The sequence below is a fragment of the Ochotona curzoniae genome, unplaced genomic scaffold, assembly GCF_017591425.1.
Source record: "Ochotona curzoniae isolate NIBS_2020 unplaced genomic scaffold, NIBS_Ocur_1.0 scaffold_3223, whole genome shotgun sequence".
Taxonomy (NCBI): Eukaryota; Metazoa; Chordata; class Mammalia; order Lagomorpha; family Ochotonidae; genus Ochotona; species Ochotona curzoniae.
The window spans coordinates 5,218,956-5,242,934 of NW_024467108.1; the positions used below are offsets into that span (position 1 = coordinate 5,218,956).

The 23,979-nt window shown below is 44.2% G+C and overlaps 1 protein-coding gene across 1 annotated transcript in view; it reads left to right on the top strand.

Moving 5' to 3' along the window:
* The first annotated feature begins 605 nt into the window (after positions 1-605).
* UVRAG (UV radiation resistance associated) overlaps positions 606-23,979 on the top strand; it is a 292,819-nt gene continuing 269,445 nt past the window's right edge. The window contains exon 1 of the mRNA XM_040963924.1: positions 606-914. Coding sequence (XP_040819858.1) covers positions 798-914 — 117 coding nt within the window. The 5' untranslated portion in view covers positions 606-797. The remainder of the gene's footprint in view (positions 915-23,979) is intronic.

Here is a 23,979-nt window from a genome sequence, read left to right on the forward strand (position 1 = left end):
GCGTTAGTGGACGGCGTGGCGGGGCCCCGACGTGTGGGGCGGGGTGAGTCGTGGCAGAGCTGGTCCCGAGGCCCGCCGGGCTTCTCGTCCCAGGACCTGAATCATGCCTTTTCCACACCCGCACCTTGATGGGGGACACCTCGGGAACCGGCTGCTCAGGGAACCTTCCACCGGAGCCGCCGGTTACCACAGCAACGAGGTTAGGGCGGAAGTGGCTCCCGAGACCCATTCTCACTAATCAGGTGACTCGCTAGCCTTCCGCACGTGACATCGGAGCCCCGGCGCGCACTCGGCCTAATCGGGACCCCGCCCCTCTAGCCCTTTACTGACAATTGACGGTGTTCTAGAGCAATGGTCCTTGCGACTGCGCTAGAAGACTCCGCCCCGTGATCATGAAACAGCCAATTAGGTTACGACAGAGAGAAGCAACGCCCCAGGTTTCACCCCGATTTGACAGACGTAATTGAGGCCATCCTGAAGTTCCTCCGCCCCCAGTCCATTACGGCTGACGACGGACAGATCTACTACCCAATAGTACGTCCCGAGGCCGTTGTTGGGTCCCGCCCCCACAAGAAACGAACCAATGAGAGGCCCGGGTCTCTGCCGGGTGGAGGGATTGCACTGCGGTAATATGGCTCTTCCTTAGCCAGCCGCGGCGGCCAGCGGGGAGCCGGGGGCCGACCAGCATCTCTGGCGGCGGGTTTCTGGGCTGCAGGGCAGCGACAGCTCGTGGCTAGGAGGCAGGGGCGGATGCCGGAGGAGCGCGTGCCCCGCCGCTTGGCGGCTCCCGGATCGAGATGAGCGCTTCAGCGCCGCTCGGGGGCCCGGTCCCCCCGCCGCCCCCGGGCCCGGCCACCGCGCTGCCGCCCGGTTCCGCCGCGCGGGCCCTGCATGTGGAGCTGCCGTCTCAGCAGGTAGGCTTGCGGCCCCGGGAGACACCGGAGAGGCCGGCGCCGAGAGCCCCGTGAGCTCGGAGCTGACCCAGGCGCGAGCCGGCAGCCGCGGCGAAGTGGCGGGGGGCTGAGGACGGCTGTGGGGGTCGGGGGTGTGTGATGGCTTGTTAAGGGAGGGGTCCAGGGATGGCCGAGCCCCTGGGAGATCCCGCGAGTACCGGGCAGGGGCGTGCGAGACGGCCGGGGGACACCCGGCTCCCCCCCAGAGCCCGCCGGGGAGTCCCTGGCGTGGACGCTGCCTTCGCCCCTTGCTGCGAGGGCGCCCGGGGGAACCGGGCGCTGCGGGCGTTTTACTTTGATGAAGTCCACCCCTCAGGCTCTCAGAGACGTGCCTTTGGGACTTTAGGGATGCACTTCTTAATTCGGAGACCATCACCCTCTCCCCTCCGGCTCCACCAACAAGCTCACCTTATTAACTAAGGGGACTTTCCCTACTCCCTTTCCTCCTGTGGAAGGAGGATCTGGTGGGTATGCTCACGGCGTTCCCTCATTCTTGCGGGGCGACGAGAGGGGAACTCGGTGTGGCAAAGTTCTTGATGTCACCCACATCTCTTTAGACCCCTCCTTCTTCTATCTCCAACTCTCTCTTAGCCTCCCGAGGGGGAGACTTTGAAGGAATCTTAGCATTAAAGAGACTTATAAAATGCCTTTCACCCTCTCCCGCCTTTCCTGTTTTCCCAATGAGGATCTAAGCCAAAGTGTCACCGAGAGCTGAGCGTGTTGCCTCAGTGCCCAGCGCTCCACGGCTGCGAGTGCCGCGAGCCCTTGTAACTCCGGCCGGTGGCCGTGGCTGCCGCCTCCAGTTGGCCAGTGGCCGAGACCCGAGCTTGTGCACGGCTTGGGTTTTAGCGTTGGTGGGGCTGGCCCTGGAGCCCCTGCCCGGGGGGATTGCTGAAGACTGGAGCAAGCTTTCCCCCACTACCTTCCTGTCCTTCCTCATCTACCTCTGCCTGTGGGACTCAGGAAGGATTCATGAAGAGGAAAGCAGAAGTTAGGGGAGAAGGTGATGAGAAATGGAAGGGGTCGAGGGGGCTCAAGGGAAGAGAGGAGTTGGAGTTAATAGCCCTATGGAGTGGGGAGGCCAAGTTTGCAGAAACGAGGGTTGTGGGTGTGGTAGAAGAGGGTTGCAAAGATACTGTTTTTTTGTGGGTAGGGAGTTAAGGGTGATGAAGTTTTGTGTCTTGTTGGTGGGTCCCTGGGGTGTGGGGATGGAGGCAAGGTCTGATTAGGGAGGAGGCTCCCCTAGAAGGAACATTAAAGTGAGTTTTCCTACTGTGAGAGGTGGAGTGGGAGGGTCAGATATGGGGGGCAGGAGGCTTTGGTGGGCACTATTTTAGAAACAGCCCCGAAGAATTCTATGGAGTTGGGAAGGAGGACAAGAAGGTTTTGATTTAGGGGAGAACATGTGGGATTAGGAAAGAGAAAGCATGACTTACTTCAGACAGCCAGTTCTCTGGTAACAGTTGACACTGTAACATTTGCAAAATGAAGGCACGAATACTGTCCACAGAATAGATTTGACTACACTTGTTAGCATTTGTCAAATTTCTGGATTGATGCCGAGGGATATACAGAGGCTTAAGTGTGCAGCGTGCAGGCTGTGTGAGTGCTGACTCTGCTATTTACAGCCTTCTGGGGGTGTCATCATTCTTGAGTTCTTGGAATACAGCCTGTGGAACGAAACACTTTGACTTCTGTCTTTGGTGTTAATTTAGCCTTTGGGGTCAAAATGTTCAGGTTTTTAGGATTGCAATGTATAATATCAAGAAGCAGAGCACCTGTGTGAAGTGCACAGATTGTTAAAATCCAGCTGGATGAATTGTCATGAAGTAAACAGTTTTGCAACTGCTGCCCAGATGAAGAGATACAACATTATCAACATCTGAAGGCTTCCTTATGTTCTCGTTTCTCTCTGCCTTTCTGTTCTCTCCAAAAGAGTACTTTTCTGACTTCTAGTGGTCATTTCTTGGTGATTTTTGATTTTTACATTAATGGAATCACGCAAAATGTGATTTTTTTTCCTGATTGGTTTCAGCCATTTGATATTGTTTCTGAGAGTCGAAAGACATGTGAATGTAAAATCTTTTTCCCTCATTTTAATTTGTTGTGTGTGTGTGTGTGTGTGTGTATTTTTGCCTGTGAATTTTGGAAAATTTGTCTAAGATTTAGACAAGTTTTGAAATCCAATTATTAGTTTTCTTTTAAATAACACTTTGGAAAAATATTTTAAAGATTTACTTATTTTTATTTGAAAGGAAGATTTACAGAGAGAAGGAGAGATAGAGGTAGTACATTCCCACCATGGGGAGCTGAGCTGGAGATGAGCCCATCTGAAGCCAGGAGCCAGCCTTTTGGGTCTCTCTTGTGGGTACAGGGGCCCAAGGACTTGAGCCATCCTCCACTGCTCTCTCATAAGCTGGGAGCTGGATCAGAAGTGGAGGAACTGGGACACAACCGGCATCCATGTGGAATGCTGATGAGGAGGATTAGCCTGCCATCGTGCTGACCTCAACAGTTTGAAATTTGTACATTATGATGCTACCCATGATAGTAGGTGAGTTGTTGGTGTTCCTAAACAGACTCAGTTGATTTAGGATTTGTACAATCAAGTTGATTGTTTCAAAACATGGGTTCCATGGTTCTTCAACCTGCTTCTAGGGCAGTGTCTCATTTTGGGAATTGGGGGAGACCACATGATATTTATCCATGTTCCTATCCTCTGCCCACAAGATACCAGTAGTAGCACTTACCTACTCCTGTTGATCAAAAATGTGTTCATCAGGGACCCCTGCATCAAAATGCTTGGTTCAAGTCCTAGTCATTCCTCTGCCATCCAGCTCCCTGCTAGTATGTGCCTTGGGAGATGGCAGAAGATGATTCAAGTACATGGCTCTCTGCCACCCATGTGGGAGACTCAGCTTTGTCCTAGCTTTGACCTAGCCCAGCCCTGTGCAGGCTAGGCTCTTGGGGAGTGAACCAGTGAACCATAATGGATGGATGAAATGCTAGATGGATAGAAAGATCTTTTTCTGTATGTCTCTGTTGGCTTACTTCCAAGATGACTGCAGCAGCCAGGTCTGGATCTGTCCAAAGCCAGGAACCAAGAACTCCATCCTGGTGTCCCACTAGGATCCAGATACTTCCCAGATACAGTAGCAGGAGGCCGGGTGGAAGCAGAGCCATCAGGACTTGAACTGTCCCTCCAACATGGGATGCTGGCATTCCAACTGATGGCTAAACCCACTGTGCCACCAAGTTGATTCCAAGAACTTCTGTTCTAAGGTATATATTCTAGAATAGAGAATATTTCTGCTATTATTTCCTCATCTGTTATGATCTTTGTTTAAGTTATATTGATTCTAAAAGTGGATATAATGTTTACAATTCTAGTTTACTATATAACATTCATTCCAGAAGTATTGAACTATCCCTATCCCAACCACCATCAGCCAAAGACTTGCTCAAAGAAAGCCCATGTATGGGGCCCGGCGGCGTGGCCTAGTGGCTAAAGTCCTCACCTTGAACGCAACGGGATCCCATATGGGTGCTGGTTCTATCCCGGCAGCCCCACTTCCCATCTAGCTTCCTGCTTGTGGCCTGGGAGGGTAGTTGAGGATGGCCCAAAACCTTGGGACCCTGCACCTGCATGGGAGACCTGGAAGTAGCTCCAGGCTCCTGGCTTCGGATTGACTCAGCTCTGGCTATTGTGGTCACTTGGGGATTGAATCAGCAGATGCAAGATCTTTCTCTCTGTGTCGCCTTCTCTCTGTACACCTGCCTTTCCAAGAAAAAATAAATCTTAAAAAAAAGGAAGCCCAATGTGTTATATTTTAATTTGTTCATCTGAAAGAGTAAACAAAGAATTAACTAAGCCTGCATAACTCGCAAATCTTTGACCTGAGTTCCTACTATAGCCCCTGTCAGTTCCTTGACCATGTCAGATGGGTCATTGTTTAGCTTTTGGCCGCTTTTGCTTCCATGGAATCTGTATTTAAGCATGACCCACTCAGACTTTTGAAAGGTTTGCAATTAGCTAGTGAATGAATAGTTTCAGAACATAAGTTCATGTGAGAAATCCTTTCTTTATACCCTTAGGTGTAGGAGGCTAAAGATGAAAAATTGTGTTTTGTGGTAGAGGCACTTAGTATGTACTTAAACACTTAATTGAGAGCTTTTTTTTCTTCCTCAAAGATTTCCTCCCTTGGTGTAACCTAACTGCATTCCTCAGATAGGGCTCCAGAGGCTTTGAGTGACTTTTTTAATGTTTTTTTTTTTTTTTTTTTTTGCTTGAAAGGCAGATTTACAGAGAGGGAACAACCTTCCATCCACTAGTTGATTCCCCAAATGGTTGCAATGGCTGGAGCTGAGCTGACCCGAAGCCAGGAGCCAGAATCTTCTTCTGTTCTCCTCTGTGGGTACAGGCACCCAAGGACTTGCACCATCTTCTGCTTTCCCAGGCTAATAAGCAGGGAGCAAAGCATCTGGGACCCGAACTGGTGCCCCCCGGGTGCTGATGCTTGAAGGCAGAGGATTAGAAGACACTGTTGAGCCACAGCGACTGCATCTGTAGTGATTGCTTAGTGACTTAAAAATTTTGTTTATGTATTTTTATTTCATTTGAAAGGTAGAAAAAGAGTGAGAGAGTTTGAGTGAGTAGGCTTCAACCTGCTGGTTTATTCTTCAAATGCCTGCAACAGCCAGGGCTGAGTCAGGCCCCTCTGGAACTCAGTGTGGATTTCCACTGGAGGTGGCAGGTACCTAAATGTTTAAACTATCTCCTGCTGCTTCCCAGGGTGTATATCAGCAGGAAACTGAATTGGAAGCAGAGCAGTTGGGATTTGAACCAGGCACTTTCATGTGGGATATGCACATCCCAAGCTGTGACTTAGTCACTGAGCCAGGTGTTTGCTCCTAGTGGCCGTTTTTGAAAGTTAGTTGTTCCTTTAAGAATTCTTTTAAGAGGGCCTAGTGCAGCTAAAGTCCTGGGCTTGAATGCGCAGGGATACCATATGGGTGCCAGTTCTAGTCTTAGCAGCTGCACTTCCTGTTCAGCTCCCTGCTTGTGACCTGAGAAAGCAGTGGAGGACGGCCCAAGGCTTTGGGACCCTGCACCTGCATGGGAGACCTAAAGGAAGAAGCTCCTGGTTTATGGCTTCAGATCAGCTCAGCTCCGACCATTGTGGCCACTTGGGGAGTGAATCAGTGGACGGAAGATCTTTTTCTCTGTTCCCTCCTTCTGTCTATACATTTGACTTTCCAATAAAAATAAATAAATCTTAAAGATTTATTTTACTTACTAGTAAGAGTAATGAGAGAGGGGAAAGAGAGAGAGAAATATGCTTCCCAGTGGCCACCCCAGCCCAGGCTTGTCCAGGTGGAAGCCAAGAGCCTGGAACTCCATCCAGGTCCCCCTTGTCCAGCACTCGGGCTGGATTAAAGATCTAAACCTACACCCAGAGACCATCGAACTTTTGGAAGAAAAAGTTGGACACACTCTGCAAGATATAGATGTGGGCAGAAACTTCCTGGAAAAAACACCAAAAGCAAAAGAAGTCAAGACCAAAATAAACAAATGGGACAGCATTAAGCTAAGAAGTTTCTGCATAGCAAAAGAAACAATCAATAAAATAAATAAGAAACCAACAGAATGGGAGAAGATCTTTGCACACTAAACAGAAGACAAAGGGCTGACTTCCAGAATATACACAGAGCTCCAGAACAATAACACCAAAACAAACAAACCAGTCAAGAAATGGACACAGGAAATGGGCAGACACTTCACAAAGGAACAAATTCAAATGGCTAACAAACACATGAAAAAATGCTTAAGCTCTCTGGCAGTAACGGAAATCCAAATAAAAACAACACTGAAGTTCTACCTAACACCAGAAAGAATCACCCATATGCAGAAAACTACCAACAATACCTGCTGGCAAGGATGTGGAGAAAAGGGAACCCTTCACCACTGCTGGTGGGAATGCAGGCTAGTGCAGCCACTATGGAAGTCAGTATGGAGAACACTTAGGCAATTAAAAATTCACCTGCCATATGACCCAGCAATACCACTTCTAGAAATATATCCAAAAGACTAGTTACATGACAAAGCAACATGCACCCCAATGTTTATTGCAACACAATCAACAATTGCAAGAACATGGAAGCAACCTAAATGTCTATGAACAGAGGACTGGATAAAGAAACTGTGATTCATCTACACTATGGAATACTACTTGGCGATTAAAAAAAAATGAAATGCATTACTTTGGCCAAATGGGCCAAATTAGAGACCATTTCACAAAGGGAAATGAGCCAATCCCAAAAGATCAGATATCATATGTTTGATATAATATAATATAATATAATATAATATAATATCTAGAGATATCATATGTGAATCTTACTCTGTATTAATGTTACTTCATAATTACCTGTACCAAATGTAACAAGAACTTGTGATGTAATTCATTAATTAACCATCCACAAGAAGTTGATTGTTTATAACCACGTGAGAGAATCTTTGTTCCCCTCTATCACTGTTATTGGTACTGCCCATAAACAATGAAGACTTAATCCTCACTTACCTACATTAGGGCCTCAGGATACAAGAATTAACCTACAACGAAGTTATTCTCCTACAAGGCTGGGAGACACTCCCTTGTCAAGCACTTGTGCTGTCTTCTGCTGTTTTCTTAGGCACATTCGTGGGTAGCTGGATTGGAAGCAGAGCAGCTGTGCTCAGATGCTCTGAGATGGAGGTACCACGAGTGTCAGCTTTAACCTGCTCTGCCCCAGTGCTAGATCCTTAGTATCTTTAAGTGTGTCCTTCAGCAGCATTACAAAAATTCTCAGGGCTGAGTGTTTGGCGTGGCTCTGAAGATGCTGCTTGGGACACCTGTGATCCACTGTCAGAGGGCCCTGCTCCAGTTCCAGCTTCCTGCTGTTGTGTATCCTTCAGGGCAGCAAGTAATTATTCAATCCTTGGGTCCCTGCCACCCACATGGGAGATCAAGATTGGATTCCCACCTCCTGACTTCTGCCTGGCTCAGCCCTGGCTGTTGTGGGCATCTGAGGGGAATGGGCCACCATATGAAAGATCTCTTACTCTCTCTGCCTCATTCTGCTTTTTTCTCTCTTACTTTCAACTAATTAAGAAAAAAAAGAAGAAGAAAGAAAAGCTCAATATTGTATAACCATCAACTGTGTTCATTTCTGAAACTTTTTCAACATTCCAGGCAGAAACTGTATCCAGTAAACAACTCCCCATTCCTCCTACCCCACCCACATCCAGTCCCTGGTAAACTCTTCTACTTTCTGTTTCTACGGATTTGATTATCCCAGGTACCTCTAAAAGGTGGGATCATACAATATCTGTCCCTTTTGGTGTCTTGGTTATTTCATTTAGCATAGTATTTTCAAGGTTCTTCCACATTCTAGCATATGCTAGAATCTCATTTTTTTCTAAGAATGAATAATATTCCATTGTATGCCTCATTTGTGTAGTACTGGGGCCTTAAGTTTTACCTCATAACCATTTCCTGTACCCGAATGCTCTTCTGAGTACCACATCATCTTGAGTTGTCCTGTCTCCTCAGCTTCCTCTCAGCTGTGACAATTCCTGAGGCAGTCCTTATTTTAGATAACCATGACAATTTTGAGTACTAAATTGGTATTTTGTAGAATGCCCCGCTCCTGGAATTATTCTTATTTTTCATGATTTTACTGGGTTGTAAGGTGTTTGGGAACAAGACCTCAGAGGTAGTGCCGATTGTATTGTAAATCAAGTGTATATACCAATGTAATGTGATATAGCACTGCTGACTGTAGATTTTTATCTCTTCCAGCTGGGGTAGTGTGTGACAGGAATAATTTTTCTCCTAGTACATTCTGAACACAATACTTTTGACACCAGATGGAGGCATTCTTCAGGGCCTATTAGTGCAGTCTGTGTAGTTCATTTTAGTTGATACTATCCATGTGGAGGTAACAGCATATCCTGTCAGCTAAAGGTTCATTCCTATAAGACTGCCCCTGACTTTGGATGTCAATCTCAAGTCTGGGCCACTGGAATTTCTGACCAACTAGATTATTAGTTGAGGTTCTCATACCCCTTCTTCATTGTCTTGGGTTAAGATTTATTTATTTTTATTTGAAAGCCAGATTTTACAGAGAAAGGAGGACACAGAGAGAGAGAGAGAGAGAAGGCCTCCATTTGCTGGTTCACACTCCAGAGGACCACAGTGGCTAGAGCAGAGTTGATCTGAAGCCAGAAACCAGGAGCTGGGTGCTTCTTCTGGATCTCACACTTGGGTGCAGGGGCCCAAGGAGTTGAGTCATCCTCCATTGCTTTCCTAGGCTATGAGCAGAGAGCTGGATTGTAAGTGGAGCAGCTGGGAAATGAACTGGCGCCTGTGTGGGATGCCTGTGCTTGCAGGCGCAGGATTAGTTTGCTTTGCTGCTGTAACAGTCCTTTTTCATCATTTGCTAGAATGGCTCACAGAGCTCAGGCATTACTTTCTAGTACTTAACATTTGGTGGCTTATAGTAAAAGGAAATGATGAAATGTATTCCATGCATAGCCACATGGAATACATGCACAGGAAAGGTGTGGGGGAAGTGGTCCCAGGCTTCTGTGCCCTTGGGATGGTCCACTGCTTCTGTGCCCTTGGGATGGTAACTCCAATGCTGTCCAAAGCCCAAGGTTCTGGGATTTTTGTGAAAGCTTCATCACTTAGAAATGATGATTGTTGGCTCAGGCTGCATCCACTATCCCCTTCCTGGAAGACGGGCAGTGGGCTAAGAGGTTGTGAGCCTATCAAGGGCTGCTTCATTAGAACCAGATATTCACAGATCACTCAGGACATTTCTAAGGCTTAGGCATTTCATGTCAGGATCTGGGACCAAAGACCAAACATTAGAAGAAAAAACTCTGCCGTACCACTATGCTCAGAAAATTACAAAGGAGCTATGTCTCAGAAATTGGGATGAAAAATGTATAGAAAAAAATATATATGTTTGAGGTTTATTTATTTTTTGTTAAAGATTTATTTATTTATTGGAAAGTCAGATATACAGAGAGGAGGAGAGACAGAGAGGAAGATCTTCCATCCGATGATTCACTCCCCAAGTGAGTGCAACGGCTGATACTATGCCATTCCGAAGCCAGGATCCAGGAACTTCTTCTGGATATCCCACACGGGTACAGGGTCCCAAAGCATTGGGTCGTCCTCGACTGCTTTCCCAGGCCACAAGCAGGGAGCTGGATGGGAAGTGGGGCTGCTGGGATTAGAACCGGTGCCCATATGGGATCCCGGAGTGTTCAAGGCGAGGACTTTAGCTGCGCTAGACCACGCCGCCAGGCCCTATTTATTATTTTTTGAAAGGCAGGGTAAGAGAAGGAGATGGAAAGAGATCTACATTTACTGGTTCACTTTCCAAATTGCTGCAATGGCTGGAGCTGGGCTGGTCTGAAGCCAGGAGTCAGGAGCGTCTTTCAGACCTCCTGTACGGGTGCAGGGGCCCAAGCACTTGGGCCATCTTTGCTACTTTCTCATGTACATTAGCAAGAAGCTGGTTTGGAAGTGGAAAAGCTGGAACTTGAACTGTCTTTCAAATGGATGTTGGTGCGCTACAAGCAATGGCTTTACCTGCTAACTCCATAGCTCTGGCTTGAATTTGTACCATTTCTTATTATAGATTATGGTTTCATTTGCCAGGTCTGTGTGGTCTAAGCTTCGTTTTTCTGCCTCTCCCCTCCCACTGCACTTTCTGGAAAGAGATGACTAAGCATATCCCACACTGGAGCACTGGACGTCACAGCTTGCTTCTTAAGATAGGGTATCCACCTGATTATTTGAAACATTTTTGCATGAAAAATTTAAATCAGTATACATTTCCTGTTACAGTTGAGAAGTGTGTGGTCTTTATAACTTTATTTGAGCCCTGCAGATGTTGACACTGGGGCTCCATCTAGGTCTTTGGTTCCTGTACGCTGTAGGTGTCTATTTGTAGGTTTCTGGTGAAAAGTTTTAAGTTACTAAGTTTGGGAGCAACATGCTTCATGCTTTATTTCCCACAGCACCTGCACATAGCACCATGAAACACTGCAGGAATTCAGTGCATTTTTATATTTCAGGTTTTTATTTTATTTGCATTTTTTTTTCCTTTGAAGAACTTTACAGTTTAAAGAGTGGGAGAAAAGACTGGATTCACTGGGATTGAACCACATTCCAAAAATGATGGAGGCCCAAAACAGATATAAAGCTTAATTGAGTTGTACATGATATAAATTTTCCCTTTATGTGTCCATGTTTCTTCAGTTCCCTAACTTTTGCTAATCTACCCATCTTTATTATTTTTTTAAAAAGGCCGATTTTGTTGTTTGAGGCCACAGAAGTCCGAGGACAAGCAGTGTCCAGGGAACATGTGTCCTACACAGCACAGTGCCTAAGCCATGTGCAATTTTTCTGATTCCACAATGAGACCCCCTGTGACTCAAAGAAGAAAAGCAACATATTGGTTATATATAATCTGTAAAATAAGATAATGCTATTATTATTTTTTTTTAATATTGAGAAGGGAGAGATGTCTTAACAGCTGCTGTGGGTGGCAGGTGCCTGGCCACCTGAGGCATCACTGTGGTGTCCTGGCATCTGTGTATCAGAGCCAGACCTTAACCCAGTCCCTCCGAGGTGGGATGTGGGCCTCTGAAGGGCAGCTTAATGCTAGGCCAAATGCCCAACCCTGCTGGCAGTTTTAGAGTAGCTTTGGCTCTTATAAATAACATCACATGAGGAAGCTGTGGAAATGTAAGGAAGACAGCAGCAGTGTAAAACCGTATTTTATGTGGCAACAATTCAAGCTCTGTTTTGTTTGTTTCTTTGGGTTTCCTGTGAAAATACCTATCTTTCGTTGGAAAAGAAAAGTTAGATTTTTATTTAGCGTTTACTTGAGAATTTCTCCACAGGATCACAATTTTTAGCTTTGTGGCAGAAAATTCAGAAGTGAAACTGACTGGAAATAGAGCGAGAGCAGAATTGAAACTAATAAGTTGGGTCTAAAGTGTGTGTAAAATGAGAAAAAATTTGATTTTTGTGATCTCCCGATGTGTGTTTTTGAAAGTTGTGTACTTTTACCTGTCAGACCTGCCACTGCTAGGGAGAAAAATATGTCATCTTTAATGTTTAAGAGTAAATGCAGCTATTAGAGATGCTTTTAGAAAAATTAAATACATCTAACTGAAGATCTTGTATTTTATTTTAGGTTTAATAAAATCAGTAATGTCTCCTGTTGACCTTGGAATTTTTTTTTTTTTTTAAATCATACCATCCCTTGTTGGTTTCCTACCACAGAACCTTGTTTTTCATCTTACTTTAAAACAGAAACAGGAATTTTGCCTCATGGAATTTTACAGATGCACAGTCTGAAACCCTCAGAGGTCAAACTGCCTAGCCACAGACATGGTGCATCTGTTTATCTTGCCCTCCAGGGTACAGTGAAGAATACGTATTAGTTTAGCAGATCTGATGGGGTGTCTTGCTGTTGCCCTTTGTGACAGAGAAATGACCAGAGCTTCGTGAGCAATTGTGCTGTGCTTGGCTGGGCGTGTACAGAACTTGTTTCTTTAACTTCTGACTCTGCTTTGGCACATTAGCCCCACAGCTGTGGGATTTTAGGCTGGAATTAAAGTGGCGGAGACATTGTGTTTTAGACTTCTCTTTTAAGGGCAGAACACTCAGATTCTACCCTCCCACCCCTTGCAGGGTGTGCATTGGAGTGGAACTTGGGAATGCCTGTTTCAGAATTTGAGCCATTAGTCTTCTGGCTTCATCCCTCATATTTACCTGGCTTGTCTTAAAAAAAAATTCTACTTAGGAACTCCTGATTCTCTACCTCTTTGTTTCTTTTCTTTTTTAAAAATATTTACTTTTAAAAATTTTTATTGGGAAGTGAGACTTAAAGAGAGGAGAGACAGAAAGAAAGATCTTCATCCATGGTTCTCTCCCCAAGTGACCACAATGGCCAGAGTTGAGCTCCAGTCCAGAGCCAGTAGCTTCTTATGGGTCTTCCATGTGGGTGAAGGGTGCCAAGGCTTTGGGCCCCACCTCTTTGTTTCTGAGGCTGTAAGCATCTGGTGATCATGGATTTTTTTGTTGGCTGGAATTTTATTCTGTGTTAATGTTTCATGTTGATAGCCCTAGACTTCAATGAGCAACAATGTTATTAGACATTTTTACTTATTCTTTGTGAAAACTCCAGTAAGTTCCATTTATTGATTGGAGTCTGGGATGGTGGCAGGTATTGGTGCCACGGATGAAGCCTTCTCTGCTGGAGATGCTTGCATTCTGTATCCTGGTGCCTAGTTTGCATACCAGCTTATTTGCTTGGTCTTGAGGAGGCCCCTGATAGCATCTGGTTAGTGCCATGAATGTGGGAGGTCCTGAAGGGGTTTCTGTCCCCTGCTTTTAGCCTGGCCCGACTTTGGCTGTTGTGCGCATTCAGGGAGGGGAGCAGTAGATGAAGAGCTCTCTCTTTTCTGGGTCGCTTTGCCTTTCCCATCAACACACACATCTTAAAAGAGAGACTAAGACGGTTTTAAAGTTGAGCATTAAAATGCAGCACTTAGGAATCTTGCTTGTTTCTGGGTTTATTGAGATACTTGGCAGTTTTTCCGACCATGACGTTGACAGTGTCCCACGAAATGTAGTCATATTTTTAAAGAAAACAATGAAAAATGTCAGGAGGTCCTTTGTGAAACTAGCAGCCGCCTTTGGCTTTTGTTAGCATACTCTTGACTAAGAAGAGAATTAAGATAAGAAGGTAAAAATGTGAATCAGAATTTTGTATGTGTGTTTTAATTTTCCCCAGAAAAATTTGGTAATCTTTAACAAGACTATGCATTTTATGGCTAAGGGTTTAACTCTGAACTTCAATTCATTTGTATGTTCCTGTTAGCCTATGTTAAAGCTATTTCTGAGTATGGAGTAGAAACAAAACCGAGTCAGCCACTCATTTAAAAGATACATGTAAACTACCGACTTTGAGCTGTGCTAGGCATGCGGTTTGAAACTTAAAACTGTATGCCTTATTCCTGCCAATCTACTTAGGGCTTTCAGAGGATGTGAATGATTTCCTTCCTCAATTCCAGGCATTCTTGTATGATTGCTAATTCATAAAAATAAACTTTTTTTTTTTTTAAATAAAAAATGAAGGGCCTAGAGCCCTAGCCTAGTGGTTAAAGTCCCCACCTTACATGTCCTGGCATCCCGAATGGAAGCTGGTTCATATCCTAGCTGCTGCTCTTTGAATCCAGCTCCCTGCTGGTGGCCTGGGAAAGCAGTTGAGGATGCCCAAAGCCTTGGGACCCTGCACCCGTGTGGGAGACCTGGTAGAAACTCCTGGCTCCTGGCTTCAAATAGGCTCAGCTCTGGTCAGTGTGGCCACTTGGGGAGTGAAGCAGTAGATGGAAGATCTTTCTGTCTCTCCTCTGTGTATATCTGACTTTCTAATAAAAGTAAATTATTAAAAAAAAAAGTGGAAATGTCTTTATTTAAAATTATGAGGAAATTTTTGAAACTTTGTGTCCTACAACGAACAGAATGATGTCCTGATATCCTGGTAAAAATGTGTCCTGCTTCTTCCCGCGTAATTTTTTTTTTTTTAAGATTTATTTATTTTCATTGCAAAGTCAGATATACAGAGAGGAGGAGAGACAGAGAGGAAGATCTTCCATCCATTGATTCACTCCCCAAGTGACCATAATGGCTGGTGCTGTGCCAATCCGAAGCCAGAAGCCAGGAGCTCTTCCAGGTCTCCCACATGGGTGTAGGGTCCCAAGGCTTTGGGCCATCCTCGACTGCTTTCCCAGGCCACAAGCAGAGAGCTGGATGGGAAGTGGAGTCGCTGGAATTAGAACCAGTGCCCATATGGGATCCCGGCGTGTGCAAGGTGAGGACTTTAGCCATTACCATCACGCTGATTCCCCCCACCCCCTTAAGTGTGAGTGTGTAGTTATCTATGAGAAGCACAGTGGGGGCCTGACGTGGTAGCCTAATGGTTAAAGTCCTCGCCTTGCATGCGCTGAGATCCCATATTGGCGCCAGTTCTAATCCCAGCAGCCCTGCTTTCCATCCAGCTACCTGCTTGTGGCCTGGGAAGGTAGTCGAGGACGACTTGGGAAGCTACAACCACATGGGAGACCTGGAAGAAGCACCTGCTCCTGGCTTCAGATCAGCTCAGCACTGGCCATTGGAGCCACTGGGAATGGATCAGTGGATAAAAGATCTTCCTATCTATTTCTCCTCCTCTCTGTATATCTGATTTCCCAATAAAAATTAATCTTAAAAAAAAAAAGTGAAGTGCAGTGGGAGGGACATTTTCCAGTTTTTCCTTTAACAAGTAGATCACAAAAGCAAAGTGGAAAGTGGACTGTGGGAGGTTACAGGCCTAGAATATTTTATAGGACCACACCCATGACAGGATAAAGTTGATGCTGTTACAGACTTGTAGTTTAGGTGGTATTTTGGGCTTCTATGTATGTGTAGATTTAATGGAGTTTTTCCCTACACAGAACATGTTTAATATAAAATGAAAAAGCAGCTGTCAAGGTGCTCTGGAATGGCTTGTTACCTGACGGTATTCATACATTTCAATCAAAATAGATCAGTCTGATTATTAGATAAAGTCATTATAGAGTCAGACTTTCTTGGGTATATAATCAGTTGTATTAATGTTATAGAGACTCAGACTTCTGTTTTTAAGATTTAGCTTGATTATTTGAAACGCAGAGTTACAGAGAAAAAAAGAAAGATAGGGAGAGAAAGAAATGTTCAATCCTCTAGTCTTCTCCCCTAATGACCTAGGGTGGAGCTGGGCTCAAGCCTGGAGCCTGGAACTGCATCTGGGTTTCCTACATGGCTGAAGGGACCCAAGCACCTGGGCCAATATGTGCCACCTTCCAAGAGCAGTAGCAGGTGGCTGGATTGAATGTGGGACAGCTGATATTGGAACAAACACACATGAGATGCTGCTGTCACAGGTGGTAGCTTAATGTGCTGTACCACAACACGGGGCTTGGAGATCAAAGTTCTCTCAAATCTACCCAAAAAGTTATTTAAAAAGTTAGAAAACTACTTGTGGCATACACCTAGATATTACTATTTTTAGTGAGTGAAAACAGTAGCACTCTTCTCAGTGGCACTTTTTTTTTTATTTTAATTTTGAATTTTATGATAAAATGCCATAGAGTTGGGGATTTCTCTCCCCCTAAAATTCCCACCACCCCAACTGATTTTCCCCTTATTGTTACAAAAGTATAGTCTTTCATAAGAAGATAGGGAAACAATAGTAGAAAAATAACTGATTAGCTAACACCTGCTTACTTTAGTTTTTTTTAAAATTAGGATTAAGGTAGAGGCCAACTTCATCATTGGAAGGGTAAATGATCATCTAGGTTTGGTTGGTAGATGGGGTGAGAGGTTTTCAAAGTGGAAGTTCTGGAGCTGGTCATGAAAAATGACTTGGGTTGTGTGTGTGTGTGTGTGTGTGTGTATGTGTGTGTGTGTGTAAATTACAAGTGTTCATTTTAGTGCAATTCTGTGATTACCTTTGCTGCTGTATTTTCCTGCATTGCAGGTGCATGGCTTGGAGGGGCCAGTGTGGTGGCACAGCTACTTTAGCAGCTTGCAACACCAGCATCCCATTTGTGAGCGAGTCCTTTCTGCTTTGCTTCCCATCTAGCTTCCTACTCCTGGGAAAGCAATGGAAGCTGGCCTGAGTACTTGGACACCTGTCACTCATTTAGGAGAGACCAGGATGAAATTCCTGACTTCCTGTCTTTGACCTGGCTCAGTGCTAACTCTTGTGGCCATTTGGGGGGTTAACCAGTGAATGGAAGATAATTCTCTTTTCCTATCACCCTCTCTCTCTCCTTTTTCCTCTTCCTTTTTCTGTCTCTCTCCCCCTTCCTCCAACCTCCCATAACTCTTTTTCAAATAAGTATATCTTTTTTTAAAAAGTCTCACAATTTGTTGTCACACATTATTCCAAAAATATCCTTTACCATTATTCATGAACAAGTTTTCCATCCTTACCTTTTTATCTGTTGCCACATTTGTGTTTTTAGTAGCTAATCTATTTAATTCTCGTAGTATTTTTAGCTAATGTAGTTTGAATGCTCCTTTATTCCCATCACTATTCTAAAATAGGTGAGAAAATCTAGACCCAGAAAACTCAAAAGGACAGAGACCTGGAGTTTAAACTCTGCTTTTCTGTTTCTAAAATTCAAACACGTTTCCCACTGACTCACTGTTTGCTCATGTATTTTCCAATTTTATTTTTGTTCTACACAAGCTTATAGAATTTTGGAGCATTAGGAAAATCAATCACAAAGAAAACTGAGGATATTTTTGGTTGACTGGTAATAGCATCATTACTGAACTGTTACCTGTTTTAGCTTTGTATTCTGTGTACTTCCCAGTTACTTATTGCAACTGTCGGAGGTTGAAACTGTTAGTTCTAGTTCACAGAAGAGTGAAGAAGTTTAGAGAGGTTAAATCCATTCTCAAGAGAGAAAGTAGAGCTTGCAGTCAAACTCAGTCCGGCTAAGAGAATACCACATCACTAAACAGTCTTTGGGATTCCTGAAATAAAAAGCCCACAATTGGATTTTCAGATGAAACAGTCCCTCTTTGTATTTGCAGGTAGATTTAGTCAAACTCGGGCTGTTGCAAAGGAGTTAGGCTTCATGCTGGAGCTGCCCTTTCTATTCAGTTATCTCTGTTGCATTGTAACAATCTTCCCATACTATTTACTCCTAAAAAAAAGTCAAAACATCTCAGTGTGGACATGGAAATCGGATAGAGACCAGGGCCTTTCATTTTCTTGTGTTTATGTAGAAGAGGTGCTTAGAGCTTTTTAGATTTCTGTTTTATTGCGTAGTACCTAACACATGATCGATGCTCAAAAAATGTTGAAGCAGTTTGGTTTGTTAGGCTACAGTGTACAGGAGAGATTTATACAGGCATGAGACTGTTTGTGGATTGTGTGAACTAATTGGGCCAGAAAGCAATACTGGAAAGTAGATTTAGGGCTTTGGGATTTCTTAAGTAAAGCTTGGTTAGAATGCCAGGGCCTTTTTTATATAAAGATTCTAGGTAGGTTCTAAGGTAGATCAAGTGGGTAATAGGGAAGGATTAACGAAAACTCTAAGGTTAGAATTACCTGTTCTTCTCCCAGCAACACCTCCTCCCACCAGCACACACAGAAGGGAAAATTGAAACATCTCACCCACTATCCCTCCCCACCCCATCATAATCAAAATTGGAGGCTCACATGGTTTGTAACCCCTCACCTTTGTAATAAATCTTAAAGTAAAAAGTATAATTACTTAGTTATAGCATGCTAGTCTTGTGGATTTCAGACAGATTCCACCTAAAGTCAAAATGAGGAACTTTAACATTTTTAATGACTTGATCTTTCTTAAGGAATTGCATAGAGCTCACTGTTTGAAAGAGAAGGTTGAAGGGCAGGCATTTGGCCCGTTTTGCTGCCAGTTGAGATGCCCGCATCCCATAGTGGAGTGCTTGGGTTTGGGTCGTGGGACCTTCTCAGCTTCCTGCTGATGTGCACCCTAGAGCCAGGGGATTCTGACTTAAAATAATTGAGTCCTTGCCACCTGTGTGGAAGACCTGGGATGAATTCCTGACTCCTGGCTTTGGCCTGTCCTGTCCCAGCCTTGGCTGTTGTAGGCTTTTGAATCTGTAAATCTGGGAATTCTGTCAGTTAGTTTGTCTCCCAAGCAAAAAAAAAAAAGTTGTGCATGCACATATGTGTAGGAAGCTGGTTTTTGATAGTATGAACCACAGTAGTATTACAGTGAATAAAGGAGGAATGAAGCAAGCAGATGCCAGAAGATCCTGTGAAGACAGAATGGATGGGCCTCAGCAGGTGGGAACATGGGTGGCCAGAAAGGAAAAAACATCCCAAAAGACTGTGAAATGCATGTCTATGGCGCAAATACTTGGTGTTCTTGGCCCAGGAGCTAAGGCCTGGGTACAAATCTTGATTTTGCTGGTTTTTGACAGGGTGAGCATGGGCAAAATTTTTCCTTAGACCTTCAATTTTATTACCTGAAAAATAATTGAGATAGCTGGGCTCATTAGTATGTGAATGTGAATTTGTGAAGGGATCTTTTAAAAATTAAAAAAATTAAAAAAAAATTTTGCTTACATAGTGAGAGAGGTGCATGCCCATATGGTCTCTAATAAAGGTGGGGAGGATTAGGTATGGAGGAAGGTGGGTGGGACAAATTTTTTTTCCCATCCTGTGTCCTTAGGGAAGGAGAAGAGGGTGCCAGCTCTTCACTGTCAAACTGTATCAGCACCTGGGGTGGGGATGGTTCTTTGATGCCTCAGAGACCCCATGTGGGGAAGAGTGTTATGAAGGTGTTATTTGAGTGGTTTTGATAGTTCTGAGAAGATGCTGGTTTTGTTGCTCCAGAATTGAGAAAATCTTTCCAAGGTCTATTGGTTGACCAAGTCTGCCTTAGTGCGTCTACAGTCCTGCAGCATTGGCCAGGAGAATTATCCAACCTGTTCTGCTTTGCATCCTCAGATGAAGCAGTCAGCATCACCTGCTGTCCAAGTTAAGCTGGCTGTCATGTCTCCTGTTTGCATCTGCACATGTTGTCCATTGCACAGGCATCAGCAACCAAGGAGGCCCAGTATGGATACATACGCTGCAGGGTTGGACTACACATCCTGTGATTTTCTGGGGGTGGCTGGAATCTGAGTCCAGTTATTTAGTTGGGGAGTTCCCCAAGAAACCTCATCTGTGGTGACTTCCAGCTTGACTTTTTTGTGCGTCAGCCAGTGCAGGGTCAAGTTCGGTCTGTCACCTGCAACAGCCAATGCGTATATCTGTAGATGCAACTGCCTGGTCAGTTTTGCCTCAACCCCATATCTCACATGGACTGATTGGTGTAGCGGCCCAGCCAGGCCACCACACATCTGGTTCTCACGCATACCGGTGGCATGGTGACTCTCAATAATCCCCACCAAGCCTGCGCCATTTTTTTGGCATGTCCCAGCCTCTGCTGCAGCCCAGCCTGGCTCACGCATACTATCTCCAACTCTTGAGCACATCCATGAGTGCTGCAGCTTAGCACAGTCTGACCTGCCCCCAGACTGCAGACCTGGCCCACACATACGTTTGACAGGTGCTGCTGTCTTTGCCAGTCTGGCCCACCACCAGCCCTAGTTCTTGTTTTCACCAATGGGAGATACAGCCCAGCAGGAGAGTACCCACAGTTCCTGCCATTGCCTTGGAATCTTGTTAAAGCAGATTCTGATTGAGTAGGTCAGGGATGGGTCCTGCCAGTCTGTATTTTACTGAATTTCTGGCAAAGCCAAAAGCAAAGGGTCTTTTCCATCCCTGTAGGCCTGTACCTCTATTTATTGAATGTTTCTACTTTGGGTCTGTTATACTGTTGTGTTTTTGTCATCTCTGCTTACATAGATCAATTTTAAGTTTGTTTACTTCAAGTGTAGACATGCCTAAAACCTTTCATTATTTTCCACTAATAACCACATCCTTTTTTGATATCTTCATTTTTTAGTAATACCTTATCTTTATAAAGTACTTTGTTTCTTTGCTTTGTCCATTGTTTCACCTATTTCTTTCAGTAACTATGTCACATTACTTCTGGTAATGAGTATCATGTATACCTGTGTTTAAAAGTTGGTTGTTATATCTCTGTTCTTTTAAAATATAAATTTAATTCTATTTTAAAAATTGAAACAGAAGGTACAGTGAACAGTTAACATACTCTTTCTAGGACGGCCCATGTTAACTTGTTAGAATAGTTTGTGCCTAATAACCACATGATTGCATTCTTCTTTTTTTTTTCTCTGTGATAAAAAAAGTGATACCAAGCTAAGCATTCCAGCTATATAAACTGTGTTTTTTTAAAAAAATTTATTTTTGTTGGAATGTCAGATCTACAGAGAGGAGAGACAGAGAGAAAGATCTTCTGCCTGCTTATTCACTCCCCAAGTAGCCACAATGGCCAGAGCTGAGCCTATCCAAAGCCTAGAGCCAAGAGCTTCCTCCAGGTCTCCCGCATGGGTTCAGGGTCCCAAAACTTTGGGCCATCCTCCACTGCTTTCCCAGGCCACAAGCAGAGAGCTGAATGGGAAGCAGGGCTGCTGGGATTAGAACTGGCACCCATATAAGATCCCAGCGCGTTCAAGGCGAGGACTTTAGCCACCAGGCTACCACACGGAGCTCATAAACTGTATTTTAAAAGAAACTAATAGTATGTCTTGGCGATTATGCCATTATCATATTCACAGAGCCATTACATTGTTCAACATATGTCCACAGAGTGTTTCACTGCAGAATAAACTGATTTAACCAGCCCTCAATTGATAGCCATTTAGATTATAATCTAAGCAATATTATCTTACATATGTTGCATATTTTTTTTGCACAAATGCAGAAGTGGAATTGCTGAATCAAAGAATATATCCAGTTGTAATTTTGGTAGATGTGCCAGCATGCTGTCCATGCAGGTTATGCTTGTTACCCTTCTTTCTGCAAAGTCCCATTTAATGCTAGTGCCTTTCCTTGGGACATATTAACAGATCTTATAGTCTGTGCCACTTTTACTGTAGTTTTAGCTTGCATTTCTGAGTGAAGTTGAGAATCTTTTTAATGCTTGAGGCTTTTTGTATTCCCTTTTCTTTTTAAGATTTATTTTTGTTGGAAAGGCAAATTTATAGAGAGAAAGAGAGACAAAGATCTTCTATCTATTTCCACTGGTTCACTCCCCAAGTGGCCACAATAGCTGGAGCTGAGCCAATCTGAAGCCAGGAGCCAGGAATTTCTTCCAGGTCTCCCACATGGTTGCAGTGTCCGAAGGCCTTGGGTCATTCTCTATTGCCTCTCCAAGTCACAAGTAAGGATCTGGATGGGAAGTGGAGCATCCAGGACACAAATTGGCTACCATATAGGATCCTGGTGCTTACAGGGGAAGGAGTAGCCATTAGAACTGTTACAACGGGCCCCTTATTTCCTTTTCTATTCTTTGCCATTGTTGCAGTTATTGTTGGGAGTTTTAATTTTTCTAGCTACTTTCCAGAAAATCTTTTTTTGAGAGGTTTATCTGGAAGGCAGAGTTACAGAGAGAGAGAGAGAGAAGGAGAAAAAGAGAGAGCTTTTCCATTTTATGGTTAACTCTCCAAATGGGAAGGGCTGCGCCAGAGTGAAGCCAGGAGCTTAGAACACTTTTCCAGGCACATTAGTAGGGAGCTGGATCAGAAGTGGAACTATTAAAAAAGAAAGAAAGGAAGGAAGAAAGAAATAAAAGAAAAGAAAGGAAAAAGAGTAAGGAAAAGGAGAGGCTCAATTGACTAATCCTCCATTTTCAAGTGCTAGCATTTCATATGGGTGCCAGTTCGTGTCCTGGCTGCCCCACTTCCCATTCAGCTCCCTGCTTATGAAATCAGAAGCAGGGTCAGGGCTTGAACCCAGGCACTCTGATGTGGGTATCCCAATGACGTCTTAACTGCTGAAGCAAGCATCTGCTGTTAATTGACCTTCACGTCATTCTGTATAGCTCTGTATCTTTCTTCCTAGGGCTTACCTTTCTAAATACTGCTGTATATTTTAAAATAAATTTTACCTTTTTCATGGACAACAAACTCCTTGTCCAAGATTACATACCCTGAAGCAGGTGTTTAGGGTTGCGGTTAAGAAGCCCGCAGCCCACATTAGAGAACCTGGGTTCTGTTGCCGGCTGTGGTTGCTATTCAAGCTTTAAGCCAAGACAGATCCTCGCAGCAGTGATGGCTCAAGTAAGTGGGTTCCTGCCACCCACGTGGAAGAGGGTATGGTGTTCCCTGCTGCTGTGAGCGTGTGGGGAGGGTACCAGCAGAGGAGAGTGTGTTCTCTCAGCTTTCTGTGTTCCAGTCTTTGTCTTCTCTTTCTGCCTCCGAAACTTAAAGTTGTCTTCCCTCAGTTCCTAAGCATGGTCTGTGAAGGAAAAATGCCAACATGAGCAAATAAAAAAAAGGAGAAAGGGAGGGAGGGTGAAAGAGAAACACGGAGGACAGTGCTGGATTTGTTAGTGCAGAGGCCTTCTCTTCAGAGTCAAGCTACTCTGAGGAAAAGTGCATCTTCCATTAAGGGGTAAATCCGGTAGAGAGAAAAACCAGTCAAAGTTTAGAACAGTAGAAAGTTGAGAGATGTATTTTGGCTTTTCTGTAGTGCTTAATAAATGACTGCATTAAAATTTTAGATGGATTTGAACTTGGGGAGGAGCAGAGAGAGTGTTAAATGATTTAGTTGCAAAGTTATGTACTTTGTGCCAGAGAGAGCTCTCAGGTCAAACACTTTAAAATGATTCATTCTAGATTAGAGCTATTGGATCCAGCACTCAGGGCTGATAACCAGATGCTAGTTAAAGCATTGTGTGTTCTTTCACAACTTTCCAGGGCCCAGTGTTTATGGTGCAGTGGGTTAAGCTGTCCCTTGCCACTCTGTCATAACTATTTTTAATCACCAGTCATGGGTCCTGGCTACACTAACTGCTGGCTGCTCTGCTCTTGATCCAGCTTCTTGCTAATGCAGACAGAAAGGCAGTGGATGATAACCTCAGCATTTGGGCCTCTGTGACTCACATGGGAGACCTGGACGGGATTCTAGGCTCTGGCTTTGGCATGGCCCAGAATTGCCTGCTGTAGCCATTTAGGGAGTGAAACAGTGGGTGGATGATCTCTCTTGTGTCTGCCTTTCTCTTTACCTTCCAAATAAATCAGTAAAGTTAGGATTTTATTCTAGAGACTTTGGATAATACTTACAGGTCTTTGAACAGATAAAGATTATAATTATACTGCAAAATAGATGTGATTATTATATGCAGATAATTAATGGTTGTCAGCCTAGATTTTGGCTGAAGGGGCCAAACGAAGTGTGGAGTGAGAGGTAGTAGTTGTTGTAGTCCAGATTAGGAAGTAAAAACTGGCAGTTA